General features: G+C 42.2%; 1 protein-coding gene across 1 annotated transcript; it reads right to left on the bottom strand.

The window, feature by feature from the left end:
* Positions 1 to 389: 389 nt before the first annotated feature.
* Positions 390 to 25,153, bottom strand: ak5 (adenylate kinase 5; the record flags this gene model as incomplete). The annotated part of the gene is made up of 6 exons (XM_071526845.1): positions 24,904 to 25,153; positions 23,195 to 23,381; positions 20,425 to 20,592; positions 17,578 to 17,750; positions 12,725 to 12,838; positions 390 to 581 (listed from the first exon to the last, which is right to left on the bottom strand). Coding segments are annotated over exons 1-6 (894 nt in total), but the record flags the coding sequence as incomplete, so codon positions are not given.
* Between the last annotated feature and the right edge of the window lie 715 nt (positions 25,154 to 25,868).

Here is a 25,868-nt window from a genome sequence, read left to right as displayed (position 1 = left end):
CAATGTGATGCACGACTCAGTAATGATGCGGTTTCTGCGTGTGTATGTGTGTGTGTGTGTGTGTGTGTGTGTGTGTGTGTGTGTGTGTGTTGGGGGTGGTAGTGAACATCTTTGAGTATGTTGGCAACTCGGCATACGCACATACTGTACACACATGGACCCAAAGAAGTAAGATAAAAGATAAACATTCTCACTTCATATTAGTTCTCTCACACACAGATGAGGATATGGGAACATGGACATCCACACACATACACACACAGAGGCACACACACACACACACACACACACACAAACTGCATCATTACTGAGTCGTGCTCACACACACAGACACTCACATTAACCCACACACACACACACACACACACACACAATTCCACCAGCATTACCGTGACGATAAGGCCCCTCTCCTGGAAGTATTTGACGAGGGGGATGGTGTTTTGTTTGAAGTTGGTCAGGCGGCGCTCGGTGGCCTTGGGGTTGTCGTCCGGTCGCCCCTGCTGCTCCGCCCGCTTCTCCAGACGCTCCTTCAAACGGTGGTTGGCGCAGGCCAGGAACACCACCAGGTCCGGGGTGCAGATCTGCCGGCAGAAGACAGACCGGGAGAAACGTTAAAGGCTGAAGAGTCATTCCTGGGGCAGCTCTGTCTCAGTTTGAGTTTCTCTTATAAATTGGGAAACCAGAGAACCAGGGTTGGAGTCAGTCCATTTTTCAATTCAGTGCACTCAACTCAAAATGTTAAACAAACTGCAATTCACCTGATAATACAGCCTTCACTCTCAATAAGTTCTGCCCAGACTGGATATCTGATCCTTTCAAGTCTTCTCAATTCACTTCCACTGAATTTAAAGTATGTTGACCTCAGCGCCTCAGAAAACCAAGAGTGCAGCCTTGATTTGGTGTTAAAGTTAATAGAGAATGTCCTTCAGCTGCTCCATTGACAAGGTAATCTTAATACAGGATGGGATTTTGAGTCATACGGGCTGATGCTGTACTCTTACCAGTGGAGATAGAAACATTATTATCTGTCAGGCGGCAGCATTTGAGCAGCATCAAATGTTTTGTCTGTTTTCAGGCTGGTGGAATGGCTGCCGGAAAGTTTAGACCAGTGGTTCTCAACGTGGGGTCCGGGGACCACCAGTGGTCCTTGAGGGGATTCCAGGGGGTCCCCAGCAAATTGATGAATTGTTAAACTTAAGCATTATTTCATTTACAAGAAGTTAACACAACTACAGAATGTAGAAGAATGACTATTTTGATCATAGTTTCACTGTTATCTCTGCCTACAATACAGATAGTCATGGAATTCTGGACAAAATCATATCTAACAATAAAAATATTCTCAGATTTGGGTCTGAGAGATAAAATCTCATCAAATTGTACTAAATTAGGGGTCCTTGATATGAAAAAGGTTGAGAATCACTGGTTTAGACGATCACAGGAAAGTATTTCAAAGTCAGTTTAGTATTCAGTTTTGCGATTAACAGCTTACCTGACACAATTTTAATTAACACTAAGAATTATTTGCCAATACTATTTGACCCAGGTGTGTTGCCGGGATAAAACAGTGGACAAATAAACATGAACTATCCTGATTTAAAGGAAAAGGTCAGGCGGCACTGGCACCGACTGAAGCCTGAGTAACAGAGATCTAATTTGCAACGCTCCAATGGACGCTTTCTGTTTCACAAAGTCCAACACACAATGACATTCTTTAGTAACCACCGAGTGAGAAAATTGAAAGGTGTATTTAAAGATCAATGGAGGATGCCGTTATCTAGAAATCACACGGCAGAATAAAGAGGAAATAATTTGGTGTCTATGGTTCTAAGTTGTTTATCCCATAGAAAGAGGTCAGGGCTCATGCAGTTAAATCTTTCCCTGGAACTGCCAGTTTGTTAACAACCATCCGCACTGTTCACCACTGGGAACTTCGCTCTATAAAAAGTATCAGAGCGGTTTATTACTATTCATACTCTTGTCTTTTGTTTTGATGAACACTCCTGAGTCTGCATTTGATCTGATGTACTGCCGGAGCCAAAAATAGCACTCAGAGCGGTGTTGTTTATTGAGGCGCGCTCCGGCGGCGGGACTCGTTTTTGGCGCCTCGCGAGTCAAAGTTTCCGTTTCCATAGCGACCAAACTTCTGCCCTCATTTTGTCAGGTAGCGCCGATAATGCGTCTTGTGAACTGGAAAACATTATTAAATACTTCATTATCAAATGTCTCTAGAGATGGCATGTCATATCAGACTAAAATGGTAATTATTCTCAGAAAAGGCAGGACAGTTTTAGTGCCTGCGTAGATTTTCCGTCCGTGATAGCATCTCTTGCTTAAAGGCCAGGAAGCGTGTGGAATGCCTCCTCACACACACACACACACACACACACACACACACACACACACAGAGAGTCCTAAATATGCCACATAAGCAGCCAGATGTTGACCTGACCGCTGTGCCAAGCAAGACAGCTAATACCCTTTAAGGGACGCACGGCTAATTGCAGCCTCTCAAAGGAGGAAAGAGCTGGGAAACAAACTGAAGGCAGCCAATCAGGCAGAGAAATGTGTCTATTTCTTCCTGCTGTGGTTCAGAGGAAGGTCAGCATCCGTCATAAAGATCTCACTGAGAGCTAAATGAAACTACTAAATCACAAATAAACCACAGCTAAACCACAAATACTTTATTTTTTACATTTGAGGAGTTTAATTTATCTGAAAGTCTCATAAAGTGACTTGTTGTGACTACGATTACAGCTAGTTTGTTTACTTTGGTTTGAACAATGATGGAAAAGTTTACTTTGTTGCATTTTTGTATTTGGGTCGTTTAGATTCACACTGCCCAGTCACAAGTGGACCAGGCCTTGGACTCATGGACTCAAGTAGCTTGTTTATTGGACAAGTTTTGGTGACTTATCATCCTGCCAGGTTAGAGAGTTTGGCAGCAGAGGGGGAGTCCAAACAAATCTGATTCCAGTTCCTGTAACTTCAGCTGAACATGATGGACTTGTCTGCTCTCTTTGCTGTAATTCACCTTCTCTGGAGTTCATACCAGTTAAGAATACATGAATAGCTGAATATGATCATTAGTCCAGACTGCGTTTTGACCTCAGTTCGTTTTGTGATGCTATAGGCTTTCAAAGCATGAGAAACCACTGGCTATCAGATGTCAACAACCGTCTCCTCATACCCATAAAACCTTGTGTTTTGGGGTTGTTTCCTGCAAACAAACAAACTGAATTAAAGGAGTAAACGCTCCGGAGTCCAAATAACCCGCTCCAACCGCCTGGTGTGAACGCACCCTTACAATGTGTGAACAGGTAGCAGTCCAGTGTCTTGCTCAAGAACACTTTGACAGGATACATGGCTGTCACTGAGACAAAAAAGTGGCCTTTCAGTTATGTGATGATCACTTCAACCACTAAGACACCCAACCGCCAAATAATCAGGTTTTTAATTGACCCTGGACGGTCCAGTGATATTTATGAATTTTCTCTCAAAATGACCAGAAACCAGAAAACCAGGACTTCAGTCTGTGATGCCAACAAGATGTACAGCTGCTGCTTGAGGATGAATGGAAGACTTGATTTTAAAATTGTAGAAGGTTTATTTTAGCTTTTAGACCCAATTGAGTTGTGCTGTTTATTTCTGAGGTGCTACCCACCTGATCTCCCACAGAAAAGCGACTCTTCTCCCCTGCATTTTGAATTCTAGTTCCTTTTGTTGCCACACAATTTGTCTCACTGCAGGTAAAAATCCTGGATGCTGTAAACGTCACCACTCTGTCTTTTTCTGTTTATTCCCAGTGAAACAGTATCTAGGTACGACTTCACAGAAAAAAGGTGGCGGAAACTCGTTGTTTCTGGTAATGCAAGAGAGTGTGAATGCTAAACCAAGGATTACAAGTCACTGATTATGGAAGCTAAAATTCGGCTTCTCCTTTCAGCTCCCTGAAAAATGTAAATAATACATTCAACACAAAGTCAACATATTCTACTCGCAAGAGGAGGAAACCAGATCGAATAAATTATGCAGTAATTCATTCTTGTCAAATCATTATATGTTTTATGTTACCACAGAGAGAGGAATGTGCAGTAGAGTTACAATGACGTCTGTACTGCAAAACATTGCAATCCAGCGGAGTAGACACTGTACTGTTTTCCTGCCTATTCCAATTAGCTTCCCGCTTTGCTTAAAAACTAAATTGCATCATGCATGAGCAATTTACAACACAAGACGACAGCTACACGCAGCAAATTTCGACTGAGTCTTTTTTTTAGAACAATAAAAACATCGGAGTAGACAATCCTTTCTGGTCATGAGCAGGCAAATTTAAAATAGCGTCTTGTTCACTGTGGAGTTGGCCCAATTCGTCATAGAGGAAGATGAAGATAATGCAATTTGCCTGCACTTACAATCACGCTAACGGGTCTCTGACATGTGCACTTTAATCCGGTCAAAACATATGACGAAGCCCGGGCCAACTGGCATGGTTCCCTTATACAGCAGAAGCGAGCGTGTGTGTGTTTGTGTGTGTGTGTGTGTGTGTGTGTGTGTGTGTGTGTGTGCCGGTCTGTGTTTGTATGTCCAACAGAGCGGCAGGCAGACAGATAAACCGACAGAGAGACAGCCATACAGGTAGACAGACAGGGATAAATAGATACAGTGACACCTAGATGGTTGGGAGTGGAGGTAAAAAGGCTGGGGGGGGGGGCGGGGGTGAAGGGACGGACCGGCTCCCTGGGCGGCTGTAAAGCGGGGCAGGACTGCTCTGTTGGCCCTGAGGGGCGGCTCAGAAATGGCTGCTGTGATGTTATAAAGGGCAGAGCGGCAGCATGGGGCGAGGCGGTCTAATGAAAATGGATGCTGCTGGTCCTCAGAGGATCGCTCAGACGCCCCCCGGCCCACCCTGGCCCACCCTGGCCCGCCTGACTGGGGAACACAGGCAGCAGTCAACTTCCTGCAGATATGGGTTTCTGAACGCCGATACCAATACAGATATTTTTCCATTGCAAGCCAATATTTTTTGCCAATATTCTGTGTATTTTGACCATAAGTTTGACCATTTTCATGCCAAGGTTTTCCCAAAATGTCCAAAACATTGGAAGAATTCAGTGTTTCCCCGAGAACTGTATTCTTGTCAAGGTGGAAAAGCCTCTGAAAAAGCATTTAGAGCATCATGGGACACTAAAACTTACAGTAAAGCCTATGCTAATGAAATTCTTAGGTGGGTTAGCAACTCCTTAAGGCAGGGTGAGGCGGGTTTCACTGCAGGTTTTTACAGATTAACACCCCTGAAGCTAACCCTAACCCTAATTTATTAACTTAACTTAGCATCATATTGGCAGTGGGTAACATTGATTGGCTGATATCTGGTTTTTATTGCAAGACAAATATCGCTATATTGGTCTAACCCTACAACCAATCCATCTGTGCTAATTCCCTTCCCAGGAATCCAAGCTCCTCCACTTTCTCCAGACTTCAAATAAAGTTTCCAGACTCTTCATGACTTTGTAGCTGAGTACAATCAATGTGTTACTTTCTATCACTCTCCATCTGTCCCCTCCCTTCATCTTCAGCCACAACAGTCTCTCTTTTATTGTCTCAGCCTCTCTCTCCTCTGTTCAGTCCTCTGAGCTCTCTTCCTGGCCAGGGTCCATAAGTCTGAAGTGTTGTGCCACTAATGATGTTGGCTGCTGCGATGGAGAGAGCAGTTTTGATAGTTTTGATATGACAGCAGCATGACAGACAGTTTCATTTGGAAGAAGACCAAGACCTACATTTTCAGGCGGCTCAGTACATGTTATTTGGTGCCACCCGAGTTTGAATGACATCGCTCTCACCTCTCCAAATGAAGTGAAGTAAAGGAGTAAACGCTCCAGAGTTTGAATAAACTGCTTCAAACACGCTTGGGGCTGAACGCTTCCTGAGTGCAATTTTGGATAAAAGGCAAGTAAAAAAGGGACAAAGTGGGAACAAGTATGTTCTGCAATATAAACATTACTCCAGCCTGATCTCCTGCACCTGCTTTCTGTGTGTAACCTTCTATATCTGGAATTATAAATGGCAGACTATGCTCTTAGTTTCAATCTGCGGTGACATTTCGAGATATGGAGCAACATGTGCTGCCAGCCAAGCGGGCTTAGCCTTGACGTCAAGGTCTCCCCACCTCATTTGTCAAGGTGTACCACTGTTATTTTCTCTCGTTGCTCCTGAGCCGCACAAAAGGCCCTTTAATAACCAGTTGTCACCTAATTAGATTGTAAATCCCATGGCTGCCGCAACTCCCCGTTATTGGCGTCACCAGCTCCGATCCAATCATCAATGACTCTTTATGAGCTGTTTCAAGTGGTTGCCTGGACACAGCTATAAACATAACAGAATATATCTGTTATCTTTGTGATTTCATCTCCAGTGAACTTCCTCAGGTTCTCATCCAACCCCAAAGCCCATTTACAAAACCCTAGACATTTCCTTTTATGTGTCAATTTAAAAAATTTGTGACAGTTAAAAATTCAAATTATGCGATCAATTATCTATTTAATTTCATTTAAGAAATGAGTAGTTGAGAGATGGGACAACATTTAGATTAGAAGACTTCCAGGCTCCCTGAATGTGGAAATACCTGTTAATCCTCTAACAGATAAAATGTTTTTCCACAGATGCGAGTCAGTTAGCTGCCTATTTTTTTTTTTTTTTTCTATTTACGGCCTCAGCTGATGTTCTCTGGATGGAGACACCGAGGGAAGGTACGCTTGATCACATCTAATCTCCTCCATGTTTGAAACTGCTGGAATTGCTGATAATAACCATAGTAATAGCTCAACTGTCAGCTCTATCAAAGAGAGGGGAGGGGGGTGATTTCGTGGGCATTGTCTGGTGAAAATCATGCCATTTATAGAATAACAGAGGCTTGGACATTTCCCCGTCTCTCTCTCTCTCCTTTCGCTACGTGTATCATGTTCTTCCAGGCACCCTGCACGTATCATCTCCTTTCTTTGTTTGTTTTGTTTCTTTGGACAGCTTTCAGAGAGGGAACATGGTCTGAGTGGGATCTGCTGCCCAGGCGAGGAGGAGGAGGAGGAGGGAGGAGGAGGGCGACGACGTTGAAGAAAGACAGCACCAAGCACAGATCTGGCTCTCATTATGCCACGACTCTGTCTTGTCGCATGGCAGCGTGGAGAAAGTCCAGTTACCAGAGAGACGCGACAATATGGAGGCATACGGGGGGCTAGCGGTCCGTACAGAATACTGTGATGGGCCAGCATGCAGAATATATAGGCAATACCTGACACTGTGTGCTGTGGAATAGATCAGGGGCGGGTGGCAGATTCAGTGAAAGGCATGACTGTTCCTCATTAGAAATATGCAAGCATGGAATATGTAAATAATTGTATAATTTCTAGGGCCTAGATAATGAAAAATGGATAATGTAGGTCTCTAAAGGTAAAAAATAAAATAATAATTATATGTAGATTATACAATTTATACTAGGGTTTGACCAGTATGGGGTTTTGAAGGACGATACCAATATTTTGTAGTGAAGCTGCTGATAGCTGGGTGTATGTGTGTGTGTATCTGTTTGTGTATGTGTGTGTGTACATGTCTGTGTGATTGCGCATGTGTGTATGTACACACTTGTATGTGTCTAAATGTCAGAGTATGTGTGTGAGTGAGTGTGTGTGCAGTATGTGCGTGTATGCATACACTTGTGTGTATGTGTGTGTGTGTGTGTGTGTGTGTGCATGTACATGTGTGTAAGGTAGTGTATGTGTGTGTATGTATGCGTGAGCAGGTGTGTATGTATGCACTTGTATATGTGTCTATGTAGATGTGTGTGTATGTGTGTGTACGCATGCACTTGTGTGTGTGCTTGTGTTAGTGCAAGAATGTGTGTGTGTAAGTGTGTGTATGTGTGATCATGTGGGTGTATGCACTTGTTTGTGTGTGTAGCTGTGTGAATGTATGTGAGTATACGTGTGAGTATGTGTGCACTTGTGTGTGTGTGTGTGTGTGCATGTGTGATTATGTATGTGAGTGTGTGTGTGAGTATGTGTGTGTGCGTGTGCATGTGTGATTATGTATGTGAGTGTGTATGTGAGTGTGTGTGCATGTGTGATTATGTATGTGAGTGTGTGTGTGTGTGTGTGATTATGTATGTGAGTGTGTGTGCGTTTGTGTGTGTGTGTGTATGTGTGTGTGTGTGTGAGAGATGCGCTGCTCAGTAATTGGTGTGAAATAAGGAAGGATGGAACATGATGAGAGAGAGATTGCCATTGTTGCTACTCGTTAACTTTCATGACTGGAGCAGACGGCGTCAATCGAGGCAGCTGATTGGCCACGGCTGCATGCATCACCCGGTCATTTACATGTTGTGACTGGGGAGATGACGAGATAAGAGCGCCACGCCGCCTTTTATTAAACGCTAACCCCAGCAGAACCCCATCTGGTCTCCTCTAGAAAAAGCCAACAAACACACATTTAATCACCACTCAGTGCCAACAGGGAAACCCGGTTTGTAAACTGTATAAAGCTGTTTGATATTTACATTCAAGCCTCAGCGCTTCCTCAGGTCTGGGCTAAATGATGCGTCAACAACACACATGGCCGTAGATGGATACGCTGGCTGCTGCAGGCATCGAACCTGTGACCTTTCAGCCATGGGTATAAGTTCAGGTAAAAAGTCTCTAGCACTTCTCTGAAGAGCTAAAATGGTCCATATCACCAATTTGATGTTAATTCCATATGCGTGAACTAGCTTCATCCAGTCCACAAAGGGTTAACTCACACATTCCAACTTGTCCAGGAACAAAAATATGTTTCTATTGGTCCTTGTTTACTTTGCTTCACAGTGTATGTGTTATAATTCTTATGTGATTGGCTGAGTGGCTTGACTGTCTGAATTAAGCTGCTAGTATAACAAAGAGGGAAACCGTCCAAACAGACAGTACAGCACCATAGTATCAGATAAAATACAGTCATGTAAGTTTACTGGAAAATGTAATGACATGTAATAAAAGCGAAGGGCCTGATAGCTGGTTAACTTAAAGGATAAGGCTGGTGTTTTTTAATGCATTGCTTACCGTCAACAAATCCTATGAAAATAACAAAATCAACAATGCGTTTGCTCTACTCCAGTTTGTTTTTATACAATGGAGTTCTATGGCTGCTGGGACATGGCTGCATTGGGCACCGGCTACATGGACGAGACTTGCTGGCAAAACAAAATCATTGCTGATTTTGTTATTTTCATAGGATTTGTTGCAGGAGTAGGAATTCTAATAGCATTGCTTCATAGGAATACCTCAAGCTAAACTAGAAGTTACTTTTCTAGCCTAGTTAGCAAGCTGAGCAAATGAACTTGTCACAGTGTGTGTTGTAGGGTGACTTTGTTCAAATATTGACATCATATGCCGGACATTAATTAGCCAAACAACAGGAACATTAATTATTTTACAAGACCACTAGCCAGTCTACCATGTCTGCTAGCTAGCCTGTCTGCGCGGCTAATAGCACAGTGTTGGTTAAATCAATTATTTTCTGATTGAATCATTTGCAGTTTCTCCTTTTAATATGGCATGTCCTTATGTCCTATTAGAAGCATGTGTTCACTAGGCCTATATTTAAAAGTGTGTGTTCATGACCACTACATACTCATAGACACTTGTGTGGAATTGCAGAATATGTGATTAAAAAATTTCAACACCACTTTCTAAATCAAACTCACACTCTTCTTTTCAGTTACAGGATGTTTCCTCCAACTGCTAGAATTCACTGCAGTGGGTGAGAATCTGTCTGGAGGCTGCAATCACTTCAGAGGGATTATCAAAGGGCCCAAATAGGACGGTGAGACATAATTTGAATTCACTGCCAATTTGGGGAGGTAATTGGTTTTCTATGCAGAGGTACCACAAGGTGTAAATAAGAGAAGGGTTTAATTCCAAAACGCTGCATATCCATTTTTGGAGGAAACTTGCTACAGGATGTTCTTGCCTCAGTATTTAAAAACACACATATGATTATATCCACTGAAAAGTTTTTATTTTGGAAGATATTATTGACAGACTAGGAGTCACAGGTGGATGTCTCATTTTAGACTGAACCTGTTAAAGTCAAAATCTATTCATTTTAAACTCACTGAACCATTTGAATAATCTGTTATCATGCAGTGAAGTTAAGGTACATATACAACCAAACATAGCTTAACCAAAATGTAAAACCAACTTCAAACCAACTAATATTTTAGGATGTATTCACATCACGCATGTGGTTTACTCTGGAGTGTTTACTCCTTTAGTTTGCTTAGCAGGTGAGAACGATGTCATTCAAACTCAGGTGGCATCAAATAATCGAGAGGGTTTATGGGTATATGGAGGCGGATGTTGACATCTGATAGCCAGCAGTTACTCATGCTTGAAAAGCCTAGCATAACAAACAGAAGTCTAGACTGATGCTTATAATCAGCTCTTTCTTCATGTGTTCTTAACTAGTATGAACACCAGAGAAGGTAAATTAGGACAAACAAGTCCATCATGCTTCTGACCTCAGATCTGTTTTGACTTCATTTCCGCTCCCAAAATCTCTAATCTCACAGGATGACAGGTTACCAAAACTCTGTCCAATAAACAAGCTGCTTGTAAGTCCATGTGACTTTTGTTTTCAAGCTCTGGTTCGCTTGTAATTGAGCAGTGAGAACATAAACAAAGCAAATACAAAAATGCAACAAAGTAAACGCTTCCTCTGTGTTTCAGACCAAAGAAAACAAATTGTAGGTGTGATCGCATCCTAAGAGTCCGAACCCCGTCCTTCTCACTTGCTGTGAGCCGGCTAAAAATAACCAAACAGTAAGGTCAGTCTTTACCCCCACTGACCCAGTTAGACCCCACCCACTCCAGTGCTCATTGAGCGCTCATCTGAAAGCTGATAAATGTTAAGTGAGTTTAAATGTGATAATGAGCATCAATCCATCTAAAGGCAATCGACCGTTGTGTCACACAATTGGCCACTCAACTGTAAAGGAGGGATTTCCATTAGCTGGCTCCAGCTGAGACAAAACACAACACTGCATTACACATCGCTGCTGTTCTCAGAAAACCTAGTTCCTGCAGTTTTGGTGTTTTTCTTTTTTATCCTTCTGTTGCTAATTTAAATGGTCATTCATGTGTTGAGTGGGTTTCATGCCTCTTGGGACCTTGGAATCTGTTAAAATGTATGATTTCTAAATTAAAAGTAAAATGTACTTTTTAAAGATTAGGTTTTTTGTCTGACAACCTTGACATAAGGTATGTACTTTTCTGACCCCCTTAGGGAAACTCTCTCTTCTCTCGCCTGCTCCACAGGGTCAAAGCACCCAGGACAGCAGATGGTCATTCCCCTGAAAGACTCTTCAGCAGGCAGATGCTCGGCAACACGGAGGGCTTAAGGACGGGCTCCCTGCTCCCTGGCCTGCCGTGTCTCAGGAGCATTGTGTGTGTTGGTAGTCGACCGGGCAGCGAGATGGAAAACATGTGCTTCACTCTTGAATGGCTGATCAGCAGCAGCAGTTGAAATGAGGTGAAGGTGATTCAAAGCCTTGTGAATGCTTACAGCGCAGATTCACGGTCAATGCTGACGTAAAATATTCCACTCTAGACTAGGTCAACCTAACATGCATGCACACTGCTGGTTTATATCTCATGTTTCAAATGCTACAAATGATGAATTCTGGTCCAAAACACCATATATCCAGTTAGAAAATAATTACCCAAAGTTTATCATTTGCTATCTTTAAAATATAGAGGTCCAGTCTGTAAGGCTTTATAATTTTGTTAACCAAGATGTTTCTTTTAAAAAGTACCATAAATTGTTTTCATTTTGTGCAGTCAATCATTCTGTTACAGTAGGTGTCACTTTTTTCAAAGGGCAGAAAGCTCAAAACTCTTCGAATGGTCAATAAAATTCACAGAACAACAGCTCCAGTGAACAGCGTGCAAACAAACAACCCATTTACATACTTGGGTTGCGGCAGGTGCCTGGTTCAACACCTCCTTGTGTGCGTTAGACACACCGACAACAACATGTCAAACACACTGCATCCACGTAACAAAACAACCATGGTGACTCTGAAACCTGTCCGGATGCCAAAAACTCTTCATTTGATCCAGTTGGAGCACCTGCTGGTCCCAGCTGAGAACGATCTGGTGTGGTGAACAGGAAAACCAGCCTTCAGTTGGAAGGCTCGGGTTTAAACAAGCAACAAACAAGCCAAGAAAAACCCTGCTGTCCTTGAGCACGACACTGAATCCCTACTCCAGAGTTGCTGTTCTGTAGCCGAACCTTGACCTCTGACCTCCCTGAGGAGGAGGACGAGTGAAAAGAGAATTTCTCCTTCAGGGATCAATGGAGAAACACAAAAATATCCATTTTAAAACTCATCAGGTATTCTGTAGCCCCCCCCCCCCCCCCCCCCCCCCCCCCACACACACACACATACACACACTCTCTTCTGTGCACTTGTCTAATAAGGTAGAAATGCCCGGGCCGGTGTCGGTATCTATTCATTTCTTTTTGCATCTGTGCAGTAAAGATACAGCCTGTCAGTTTCATGAGAGTGGCTGTTCTTTCAGTCTTTAAGCCTTTTGCAACTCATTTCGTCTTCCTTTGTTTTTTGATCTTTTGATGTTTTTTTTATTGTAGTCTTAACCAAAGGATTTCTACAGCTGAAAAAAGCCTGATGGAAACTCACCTGGTCCTCAAACGACAAGGCCTGTCCGACATCACGAGGGAACCCGTCTATGACGATACCATTAGCGTCTGGGATCTTCATAATCTTCTGCTTGATCTCGGTGATGGTCGTCTCCTAGAAACACACAGCGACAGCAACATGATCAATGTCTGGAGCTTCAGTTTGTGCCTACATATTAAAGGGGCAATAAGTAAGATTTGTACTGCCCTATAGCACAAAATGACCATACTACTCTATATCTTGCAGGGAATTTAATGATTCAACAATTACTTTGACAGGTGCTGAGATTTCAGACTTTCAAAACTCACTTTCTACTACACATTTTGAATTTCTTAACAATGGAGGACGGTGCTACAGAATGAGCGAGCAACTGGTGTCGTTACATTACAGCTGCAAAGACTAAAAAGCCTCATTCAGCTAAAAAAGCAAATGACAAATCAGTATTATTATTATTGTGGCTGTGCCAGAGACTTGTGTAGGAGGTGACAAGTTCTAGTGATGTTGTTGAAATTCCTCCTGGTCACCAATAGAGGTCGATAAAGATCAAAGCTTACTTAATGCCCCTTTAAGTCAATAATGAAAATCAATTCAGCTGATTTGGAGCCATATCTAAGACGAATGGCAAAGTATGACAGCCCATTGGAGGATTCCACAGTATATTTCATCACTTTACCCAATTTAACTCGACTACGTCTGAATGCAGTGAAACCACCGTGGGGTGCATCTGAGGCCAGAGAGTGCCAGCATCTTTTAGCATCACTTACTTCCTCATGGCTGGAGGAGGTCAACATGTTCAAGTGTATTCCTCGAGGCGGAACGCATCATACGGTATGGCAGAGATACATGAGCAATGCTGTGATCTAAAAATAACTGCCATGACTGTGATCATGCCCAACACTGACTAACACAGACGTTTAATTTCCCTCCACTAACAGAATGTTCCATCGGTGGGCAGCAGGCTGGCAGACCAGGCAGAGATTAAACCTAATCTAGAATCCATCTAAAAGAGATAGATATACGCCTGTAAGCTAAGATGAGATAAGCTAAGCCAAGAAAAGCCCTTTGACCCGCCGCATGGCTTAATGTCTGCACTCTCGTTGGAAAGCCAGCCATCAATCACCTCCCTGAGAGAGAATCCTCCCACAAACTACAATACCACCTATCGTAAAGCAGACAGGCAACTTGGAGGAATCGTCAATAACTCCCGCCCAAGGACCGACAAAATAACACAAACCAATCACCCGCTTTTCCAAATAAACCTTCAAGTCAACTTGTCAAGTCAACTTTATTTACACAGCGGCTTAAAAAACACACAACACTTTGTTACAAGATATGCTTCTCAGGGTTAAAATAAAAGGATAGCAGCACGAGAAACAATCTAGACAGACAAAAAAGGGTCAGAACATTACAAAAAAAAAAGGTTCAAACGCATCACTCACACTGAAAGGCCATAATAGGTCCATTTTTAAAAATGGCAGTTGATTCTGCTGAGCTCATACTTACAGGAAGATTGTTCCAGTCTAGGGGCCGAAATAGCAAAAGTGCGATCACATTTTAATTTTAGCCGGGACTGTGGAACGTTGTAAGGGCACAGAAGTCCAGAAATACACTGAGGCGAAAGACCATGCAAAGCTTTATAAACAAACAGCAGGAATTTAAAGTTGATGCTCTAGCTGACAGTGAAGGGACACCAGGGGAGGAGGAGATACGGCTGCTGCTGCAGTCTGCTTTGCAGCGGCGAAAGGGCTTTACAGCTGATGCCACAAAACAGCCACTTAGTCCAGTCAACAAGAAATAAAAGCATGGATAAACTTTTCCAGGCTGCTTAAAGAGAGAAATGTCCTAATTTTAGAGATCAGTCTGTTAACTTGCTCTTCAAAACCGAAATGACAGTGAAAGAAAACAGACAGGTTTCTGGCTATGAATCTACAAAGCTCGGTTTACCAAATATGACTATTTCTGATTTACTGTTGTTAACTTGCATTAAGCTATGAGCCATCCAACAATTGATGTCTGCAAGGCAAGTATTTAAAGTGATGAAGCTATTTGGGTATTCAAAGGTAACTCTAACTGTGTAATCTGCCTAACAATGAAAATGGATATAGTGATGTGGCCCAGTGGAAGTATATATAGAGAAACAGAACTGGCTCTAGGATTAAACCCTGTGGCACGCCTGATATTAGTGTGAGAGAAACATACATCACAAACTTTCTGTTAATGTAGTCTCATGGACAATAATTCATAACTGCACTGACAAAACCAAACCAGGCAGTGCAACGCATTTTGAATGTCAGGAGTGAGATTGTGATTGCTTCCATTAAATTGGCTTTTATAGTCATTTTTCCCATCACACAAAGCAAAATTACACTTTTAAATAGTTTGTTTGGTACGAGACTCTCACTCTGCTACACTTGGTTGAAAGGAGGTGATGCCTGAACACTCACGCTGCAACGTTAAGGACAAAACTTCAATCAGAAGGAGTTGCCGCACATTCATAGCCTTGATGCAGCAATACTTTATGCCAGTGGTTCTCAAAGTGGGGTCCGGGGACCACCAGGGGTCCTTGAGGGGGTTCCAGGGGGTCCCCAGCAAATTGATGAATTGTTAAACTTCACCATTATTTCATTTACAAGAAGTTAACACAATTAGAGAATGTAGAAGAATGACTGTTTTGAGCATAATTTCTCGGTTATCTCTCTACCTACAATACAGACAGTCATGGAATTCTGGACAAACTCATATCTAACAATAAAAATATTCTCAGATTTGGGTCCGAGACATCAAATGGGGGTCTGTGGCCCTAATGTGGACCAAATTAGGGTCCTTGATATGGAAAAGGTTGAGAATCACTGCTTTATGCAATACATAACGAGCAATATTTCGGTCCGTCCTGGTGGCTCTGTGGTCTAAGGTGTGTTCCAACTGTGGCATGCTGGGTTTGATGTTTGTTGCATGTCGTCCCTGTCTCTCCCCACCTTTCCTGTCTCTCATCACTATCAACTATCTAATGAAGGCATAGTGACCACAAAAAAAAAAAACATTATCTTGAGAAATAATGTTCTCGATAGGACGCCTGATTAACACTTTGCCCTGGCCAGCAGATTATATATCTAGAAGTGTTTCCCCCTCTTCTTCTTACTATTAAATACAGGATCATTAAAAGAAAAAAAAATCTAAATGTGCTGTGCTGGACTAATTGCGGCCTGGAATTAAATACCTAACAGCAGCAAGTCAATTTATCACATCTAATATCTCTGTTCCGACTCTCCCTCTTTGTCTCTCTGGTCTCTGGACTGACATCTGGTGAATGGCCTGGAGGGAGACATGTTGCTGTGCATGGCATGCAAGTCAGGGATAATAAATGATGAAGTAGGCAAGGCGGTTATTGAAAGATAATTCACGAGGGGACGCGGACTAAGAAGCAGAGGGGGGCTTTGCACCTCGCCGCGTCACCATGGCACCCATAATGACAGCCCTCTCAGGTGTTACTGTCATATTATCATCCAGCCAATCAGAATGAGGCGTTCGCTTGGGTCGTTGTATAACATGACATATATATATATATATAACATATATCTTTTGATGGATGCTTTTATCTAAGGATCCTTATAGGAGAGAGAGTGCACTTATTTTTAGCGTAGATGGTCCCCATGGGACCCTAACCATGGTAGCATTAGTGTCACGTCACACTGTATTGATCTACACAGAGACATGCACACTGCAAAAAGTTATTTTATCTTGTATCCAGACTTATCAAGCTTGTTTTAGGATTTTTTTTGTGAAATCATCTTACTGCACTGGCAAATAATTTTATTAGTTTCAACTTTTTTTTTGGATGTACCTTGTTTCAGGACATTTTTCAAGATCCTCTTCATTGTTTTCTGATGGTTTCTTGAAATAAGTCATATTGGCATGTATCAAATGACATTTATTGAAACCAGCAAGATTATCTGCCAGTGCAGTGAGATAATTTGACTAAAAAATATCATGAAATAAGCTTGATAAGTCCGGAAAACAAATTAAAATCACTGGACAGCTTGTCATTTTTTGCAGTGCATGACATGTGGTGTGTTACAACAAACCACTGAACCACAACCAGAAGAAGCTCAGATCATGAGAAGAGACAGATCATGGCCCCTAGTGCTGGAATAATACCAAGGCACACTTTTTGCATTTTACACATTCTTTGTCGCTGCAAAAAGTGTCTTTTTTTTATTTTTTATTTTTTTTACATTTTTCATCTGCCAGCACTAGAGGCCATGATCTATCTCTTTTCATGATCTAACTCCCTGGTTTCCAAGAGCACCTTTTGTGACACCAGCAACTTTGCAGCACTTTTTGTATCTTCTTTTCCATGAGGCTTACAATAGATTGTTCAGCAGGACGGATGGCGAGAGGGATGCGTAAAATATGAGCGTTTAAAATCTGAAAGTATATGATTGTATATGGCGGTGTTGCCCTTCCTCCATCCTTGGACGTACAGAATTTAAACTTAAATCATGGATGAAATCTTAATTTCACACACGTACTAAAGTGGGAAGCTTAAGGCCACCACATGCATTTTCTATACAATGTCTGATTGAGTGGAATGAAAACAACCGCAGGGGGTCTGTCCCCATTTTCCTTCCCAGGCAGAGTGATTAGTTAGCGGAGGAGGCCGCTAATAAGATGGATAAGCATCCCTCCTCCAGCATGCTTGTGATATGGACGCTGCTAATTAGTCCCTTGTTACATCCTCACTGTGATAATGGCCTGTGAGCGAGTGGACACGCTCAGCTTTCATCCTTCCTCTCATTTTCATTCTCTCTCTCTCACACTCTCTCTCTCTCTCTCTCTCTCTCTCTCTCTGCTACCTGTGGTGCCAGCTCTCCGTTGGTGATGATTTTAGCGATCAGGCTCCACTTCCGGTTGCTGGTGGCGTTGTGGATCATCTTCTTCCTCAGCAGCTCGCCCACGGACACGTACTGGAAGCCGTAGCGCTCGGCAATCTTCAGGCTCTGTGTTCCCTTGCCGCTGCCAGGGCCACCTAGGCACAGACGGAGAGCTGTTGGTGTTTTGGGGGAGAATTTGTGTGTGTGTGTGTGTGTGTGTGAACTGAAAAGTGTGTTAAAAGTGTGTGAAATGTGTGTGAAGCGCTGTGTGTGGGTGTGTTTGTGTGGGTGCATGTGTATAAGAGAGAGAAAGACAGACTGGGTATGAGACTGAGTGTGTGTGTATGTGCCTCTGCATGTGTTTGCATGTGTGTGTGTGTGTGACTGTGTGTTACCGCTTGTGTGTTGTTTTTTTTATGTGTATTTTGCAAGTGTATGTGGGGGAGTGTGAGGCGGGGGGCGGATGAGAGGAGCAGGTATGTGTGAACCTCCTACACTCACAGAACAAAACCTCTCTCTTTCTTTTTCTCTCTCCATTTCTAAGAGAAAAACGTTTCGCGGGGGCACGACGACAAGAGAATAGCGCTGCTGGATTGATGCTGACTAAATCAGTGTATTTTATATTAGCACTTAGATTAACATTTTAAGCATTTAGATGATTTACAATGAGTGCAAAGGGATCATAAAATCCTAAACTACCAACATTGCTACCAAAAGTAAGGAGAGTCAGAGCCTTAGAGCTGAAACATCAGGTTCAGGAAGTGAATTTCCCCATTCATTTCACCCATAAGGAAAGTGATTATCAGCCATAATGTTTTAACGGTGCGAGGTAGACTTTCCATGAGCGACCAGATTGTGAAACGACTTTCTGTTTTCCTGTAAAACCCATCAGTCAATCTGACTTCGACTTTGCTGTTATAAGTAATTGTTTCTTACTCCTGGGTTCCTTGTGAAATACTACAGTTCCCACAAGCTTTAGCAAGGTCCCAGTGTTTGGAGATGATGCTGTTACCATAGAAACGTTACCCGCTCCAAAGGTTTGTGTGGTTGGTAACCAGACAGAGTGAAGTAACGTTCAGCTAGCAACCTGTCAGACAATTTTTCTGAGGAGATGAGTGTGCACAGAGACAAAAATCATTAAAAAATTTGTAACCATTATTATATTCTTATATCATATTACAGTATTGTATTATTTAGTATCATTGAAAATGAGGGAAAAGGAATCCATGATGTCACTACAATGCTGTATGGGGCTGATCATTCCCTCTTAAAAATGTTATGTACTATTCACTTGCACTGTTGCCTTTTTTTGTTTTGTTTGTTTTGTTTTGATATGTTTTTTCCCGAATCTATTTTTACAAGACCTCTTAGCTATTTGGTTCAGTTCAAAGCTTAAAACTCCTTATCTCCAGATTTTCCTAAATGCCTATAAAGAGAATAAATGGGAAATTAAACTTTGTGAACCAAGGGGAGCCGGCTCGTTTCAGCTCTGTCATGGCCCGACAATAGACGCAACAAAATACACACTGTCACCATGAATGCAATTGTGAGCGAGGCAAGCACTTGAAAAAAAAGATAAGAGAACTAAGAGCGGAAAAGAGAAAGAGAGAGGCAGAAAAGGTTTTTATGTAATGATGCAGGGATAGTTTGGCGGTGGAGAGAGAGAACGAGAGAGCGAGAGAGAGATTTGCCCTAACATGCATATAGCAAATATGCACTTTATATTACATGTGAGCATTTCATAACATTGCCCCCCCCCCCCCTCCTCCCAGCACACATCTCTTTGTCTGTCTCTCTGTGTGAAACTGATGGACGAAACGTTTGCCATGATCCTCCAAAGAGGCGACAGCTGCAGCCATCCTGTTTTCCCTGTAAAATAGGGCACAGTGTGCTCACAAAGACAAGACAGGAACTGGCTTTGTGCTGCGAGGACAAATACCTATCATCCACACTATAGACAGCGTGAACTGAGCATCACAGGAGCACATCAAAAAGTGGAACATGCAATAGCCCTATTTATTTTTCTCCGTGATTAAACCCTGCCCAGAGGGTTTTCAGTCTTTTTTTTTTTGCTTCAGAGAAACTCCAAATAAACTATTTTCAAGAAGATTTATATATAGCAATCTTTTTTTCAGTCCGGCTGAGCCAGTATCATTATTCATATTGAACAGCTGCCACGCTAAATTTACAAGATTAATGAATTTATTTGACAGGTTAATGCAGGCCCATCAAGGAAATCAGATTAAAAGAGGGTACGTATCTAACATTGTGAGTGACATGCCGCAAGATCTTTTCTGCCGATACACAGAGGGCTAAGTTGAAAATACCAGGGAAAATCCAGGGAAAAACCAGGGAAAAACCAGGGAAAAACCAGGGAAAAACCAGGGAAAAACCAGGGAAAATCCAGGGAAAAACATACGCCCTCGTCCCCCACTTGTAGATTCCCATCCATGCCATGTATTTTTAGATCATCCGTGATTTTAAATATATTTGTCTGTCGCTGCTCTCATCAGAACCAATGAAGAAAGACTGTCTTTGTTAGCTGTCTGTTAGCCGCCAGGAAGCGAACAGCCTCGATGCTCCTATACAAAAGGATCTTTTCTGTTGGCTCTTATCTTATAGAAAACATGAATCATCAGTAAACCAGAAGGGTGCTTCAAAAAAAAAGAAAATTAATAATAATACACTCATTCTTGTGTTGTATAAGAAGCAGCCACTTCATGCTACAGTGTGAGGAGAAGACTTGAGGTGGTACACACACACACACACACACTCTGTCACTATACTGTAGTGTTGTTTGGGGGTTTGTCTGAAGCACTGGGCCTTTACCGATGACGAGGATGACTTTGGGTCGCGGTCTGGACGGATCAAACACCTCGTACTCCTCTATGAGCTCCGCCGTCTCCGACAGGTCCGAGTCGCTCTCGATGGAAAACTGGCTGATTGGGGGGAGGCGGTCGTATCGTCTGTAGGGGAAATTGGGACTGTCGGGCAACACTGCACACACACACACACACACACACACACACAAACACACATACACAAGAAGAGAGAAGAGAAGAGAAACACATACACAAAGGTATAAATCAGAGCCAATTTGTCTCTTTTGTCTATAGTATTGATGAAGAGTTCTATCGCAAAATGCTTTATATCAATTTTTTGGGGAATAAAAATCATCATCATTCATTTCTTTAAAACATAGAGAATCTGGTCTTTTGACTGTCATCATTCTGTCAAACAAGTAGTGCCATAAATGTGTTCTCATTTTGAGCTACCAATCGTTTCATGAGAGTAGGTGTCGTTTTATTTCAAATGGTGTCGACCCCATTTTGGAATAAAACTCTTCAAATCATACGGTTCTGAAAATCATCACACATTAAATTGGAGATGGAAATTGGCAGTGTGTCGAATTCAAAGAGGAATGAAGCTGCTCCGTTCACTTTGTTCATCTCTCCTGACTATAGTGTTAATTATACTGCTGTCTCTGGTGACAAAAGTACTGATTACACTGTTTTAACAATGATAACACATTTACCAGACATAGAAAGCGTCACTGTATGCAATTCCAAGGGAGCAGAACTGCTATATTGTACCAACAATTTAGAAGCAATGTTGTCTCTATACACTTTACTATTAATTATACTGTTTTCTTTGCAGATGGATGTATTGATTATACTGCTACTTTACGCCTACAATTCAGGAAAACACACAAGTTGTACCAGTTAATTTAGAAAATTAGAAAATTAGAAAATTGACAATTTAGAAAAACACATACAGTACACATGGCTGCAAATTTCAACTAATGTCTCTGTCTCTGTCTTTTTTGGCTGTATCTACAGCGTTAGTGACGCCCCTCTAACATTTCTAACTCATTAAGTTAGACAGTAGCGCTGTGTGGAATTTGAAGGGAACTGTATACCGGCCAAGAGAGTAACAATTTCGGATGTGAGAGCACACAGACAGGCAGCATTTCCTTTCAGCCAACGTTATGAAACATGGCAGATTTGAACTTCAGCTGTCAGCCAAGAGGGGAATTGCAGGGCAAAGAAATCTCTATCCCTGATTAGGCTGCAATTCCCAGTAGCTACAAGCTGCAGCTGGCAAATACATGCAACCACAACATGAAGCGAAGCAGGATGAATCTGAAGTTTTACAAGCAGAAACATCCCATCTGCCCTCAGCCGTCTTCAAACTTCTCTCTGGCTGTGAAAGACTGTCTCCTCTAAATAATGTCTCTTCATGTGTGTTTAGTCGTGTGACGTGAGTGTGATGTGTTTTTAAACTGAAGTATGCAAAACAAACTTTTACTTGTGGACAGGTAAAAGCATTCTACTCTATTCTATTCTATTCTATTCATACATGCACATGAATCTGCAAAAATCATTAACCAACTTAACTAATCTTCCACCTTCAGTTGCTGTGTACATTGCTGTGCTTCATGTGCATCATCAGCCAAATTAAAAGTTTAAACATGAAACAAACCGTATAAAACAATGCAAATGAATAGTTGCATTACCATGTTCGAGGGCAACTTTGCTTTGCTTTGCAAATTCGAAATAAGGTTAGAGAGATGCTTTGCATCCGCAGTGCTTCCTTATCGGTTCGACCTGCCGATCCCCTAACCATAGCCGGCACAGATAACCGGTGAATGGAGAGTCTTTTGTTTTCCCTGCGTCATACCAGATAAATAATTAACCAAGCACATTCATCCACCTTTTACTGTACAGTGACAGGCTGCCGAGAAATCCCCAGGTCACTGAAGGTGCACAGGCATGTTTCAGTCTGCACCTTATTTTCAGTTATCTTCAGTGGTTTGGTAGCAACAGGTGTGTGTCTCCTCCAGACTGTGTGGCTGGTGTTTTGGGCGTAGCATGTTTTGGGGCGCTGACCTGGGTGCCCCAAGTTAAACATGTTAAAAATCAAATTGAAACAGACACTAGGCTTGGATGAGATGATAAAACTCTCTGCCTCTGTTCTAGGAGGAAGTCATGTACATACTCTGTTTTGGAATGGGCTAACTTTCTCTTATCCATTTTTATTTTCAACATTGTTATTCTCTTTGTTCCCTCAAGTTAGCCAGCGAATGATAATTAGATAGCTCCAAAGTTGTTGTCAAACTTTGTGTTGCATAGCAACAAGAACGATGTAACGCCCCTTGCATGCTTTGAGCTCTTGCTCTCTCTGTTATTAGTGAAACTCACAGCTGCGCTTTGAATTTGAGCAGCAGCAAAAAGCCTCCTATCTGATCACAGCCTAAAAGTCTTATTATTATTAATAAGTATTTCTTAGAGCGGCACAATAGCAGGGATCTCTATTATTTTGCAATGCTGTATCTGTAATGGCTCTACTGTGGGTACAGTACGATATCAGTAGCCTTTAGATAATGAGCAGGTTTGGTCCTGATTCTGCAGGAGAGGAAGATGTAAAGCTGCCTGCATCCTTTTGAAAGTGTACAAGTGTAAAATCTATTTAGGTTCCTAGCCAGCAGCTTCCTACCCAAACTGAAATGAACTGTGCACAAAACATAATGGAAAACACACAGTGCTAGGGTAGGTAAGGCATGGTACGAAATATCATGCACCCGGCACTCGCTGCTCACCGTTTCTGAAGAGGGATCTGCGTGATTGGCCCCCATTGAGGGGGGGCAGGGACTTCTTCTCCTGGCCCACGAAGGTATCCCACCGCACCTTGTCCGGCCCTCCGAGCTCCCTGGCTTTCTTCAGACAGCCCTCCATGTAGTCGATGGGGTCATCAGGCCGGTAGTACATCAAACCTGTCAGCAGGCTCTGGAGAAAACAAAGGAGAAGGGCATGAGGTGAAGACACAGAGAGAGAGAGAGAGAGAGAGAGAGATGTTTGTCCAGGCATCACTACATCTTTGTTATGATGAACTATTCTGTGACAGCGTGGCAGCGAAGAACACCCCGCCGTAATGAGCTGAAGTTTTGAAGTGCAGATCCGGTTGCCTTGGCTTGGCTTGGCTCCACCGGGGGGAAAAAAAACATCTCATTTAGTCAGAAGCCCATGAAATTAGAGCCAGCCTGGCAAATAAACACAGAACCCCCATGACCTGCTTTGTAGAAGAGGGAAACCAATCACTGTGATGAATGTGAGAACTTAGTCCCTGCCAAAAGATAAGTCAAGTGTGTGTTTGCGTGAGATTTGCTCCTTGACCCTGTGTGTTTTAAAACAATGCTTTCCTCTGGGACTTCAGACATCCTTCCAACTTCACATCCACCCTGTTCACCCAGGAGCCCAATAATACATTGCTTTTCCCAATAAAATGCAATCCAATATACTTATTTATCTGATTGATAATGAATTATGATGTTAGTACGAGGGGTAATTGCTGGCACTGTAATTACACTGCAGTTATGATGATGTTGTCACTTCATTTCTCACTGTAATTTGTCTGTAAACGAATACGCACATACAGTGATTGCTTGCATACATCAATTGCATTGCACTTATGACTCAGTCTAATTAAGTGGATAGGCCAATTCACTACACCCTGAGTAATAATTGATATAATATTCCTATAATATTCCAATAGGGATTTATAGTTTGTCTATAGTGGGTTTAGAGTGTTTTATTGTCCCCTATGATATCGCTATAATATCCTATAATATTCCAATAGGGATTTATAGTGTGTTTGTGACTCAACAGTTAGTTTTTACTGACCATTTCCCCTATGGTATCACTATAATAATCTTAGACATGTACAAGACAATGAATCTATAATGATAATAATATAAGCATATTATTTTTGTTTTGCTGCAATAATTATGTAGTAGGCTATCCTTCTTAAATGTATTATCGGATCACTAATTCTATTTGTGTCCCTGTGCTGTCCTGACAGCTGTAAAAAAAAAACAAAAAAACAAAACCATTTAACAAGACGCCAACTATGCTATAATGTCAATTTAAATACATATGGGGGCGGAGGGGTGGAGGGGTTTGGGTTTGATTGCTGTTTGATTTTACACCCACATCAGGACTACAGCCTATATATTCCTAGTAAACAGCGATTTAGCCTTGCAAGAAGCAGTTTGTCAAATCCCTTAATCTGTATTATTTTTCTTTCTTCATTTAAATCACTATTTTAATCAAGAAGTGGGACCAAAAGGGCGCGTATGGCGTTCGCACTCCACTATCATCCATCACAGGCGCATTATAGATTGATCTTCACCAACGACTCTGTCATGCTCTTCACATTATATTGATGACTACAATGAATCTCTCCGCAAAATCACACAGTCATATCTATCTGCCCATCGCTTGTTTTCCCACAAAGCGCACGCCATCTCACCTCAAATAGTTGAGGTATCTCCCGTCTTGCGAGATACTCCTTGGCATCGTTGGTATTCATCTCCTCGGGTGTCTTCTGAGATCGCAACTTGTCCGGAGTGTCTTCTTCCGCGGTTTTAATAGCCGGCTGTAGGTAATCTTTGGTAACAACCGATCGCCAGACGATCCCCGATGTGTTAACCAGCCCTCAGCGCATTTTTCCTCGTCTGGACTTTACAACTGGATTCCTGCAGGCAGTGCCACCGTGCCACCCTCCTCCTCCTCGGTGATGTGTGGCTCGTCCTGTCTTCCCTCCTATAGCCGCCCGCGTCCAACATGAACCATGTGTGCCTTGACGTTGGCACCGAGGTTGCGCGCTGTGCCAAAAGACGCACCGCCTCACTTTGTGTTTGCTTGGCGTTTTTCACATGTTCACACTGAAACTGGAAACTTGACAAGAGCGGGCGGCGGGTGGGGAAACCTTGGCTTGAGATTTTGAATTGGTTACAATCATCAGGGATAGAGTGGTGAATAAAAAGGAGGGTGGTGATCACCATAAAGCAAACACCGAGTATATGCAGGAATCAATTGCATTTTCAGAAAAGTATTAATTTCTGATTGTCTTCATATAACTTAAATCATTTTGATACTACTTATAATGATGTACTATTCATCTATGCAAGATCTATGTCAGCGTGAAAAGGTGGGTAAACTATTCTGCAAATAAAAAGGTGCTTAAACTGAGTTTAGGTGCATTTACTGTGCTACATCCCTGTCTGCCATTAAAGGAAATTGTTTAGGGCCATAATTCACTTTATGGACAAAGGCAGCCTTCTATAAGCATAGGTGAACCAAAAAACTATGTGATTTAAAGCCTTACAGACGCTCATATGGTGCCTCATGCATCTTAAATGTAGTTAAAACAATGAAACATGTCATTCAATACAGTGAAACACTAGAACTCGGTGCAGGTGTTTGGCTGCAGGT

Source organism: Centroberyx affinis, unplaced genomic scaffold, assembly GCF_046629955.1.
Source record: "Centroberyx affinis isolate AG114_WGS23_722 - 3 ecotype Tasmania unplaced genomic scaffold, CSIRO-AGI_Caff_v1 ptg001468l_1, whole genome shotgun sequence".
NCBI classification, from domain to species: domain Eukaryota; kingdom Metazoa; phylum Chordata; class Actinopteri; order Beryciformes; family Berycidae; genus Centroberyx; species Centroberyx affinis.
Note: the sequence above shows the minus strand (reverse complement) of the source record. Positions and strands in the feature narration are given on the sequence as shown.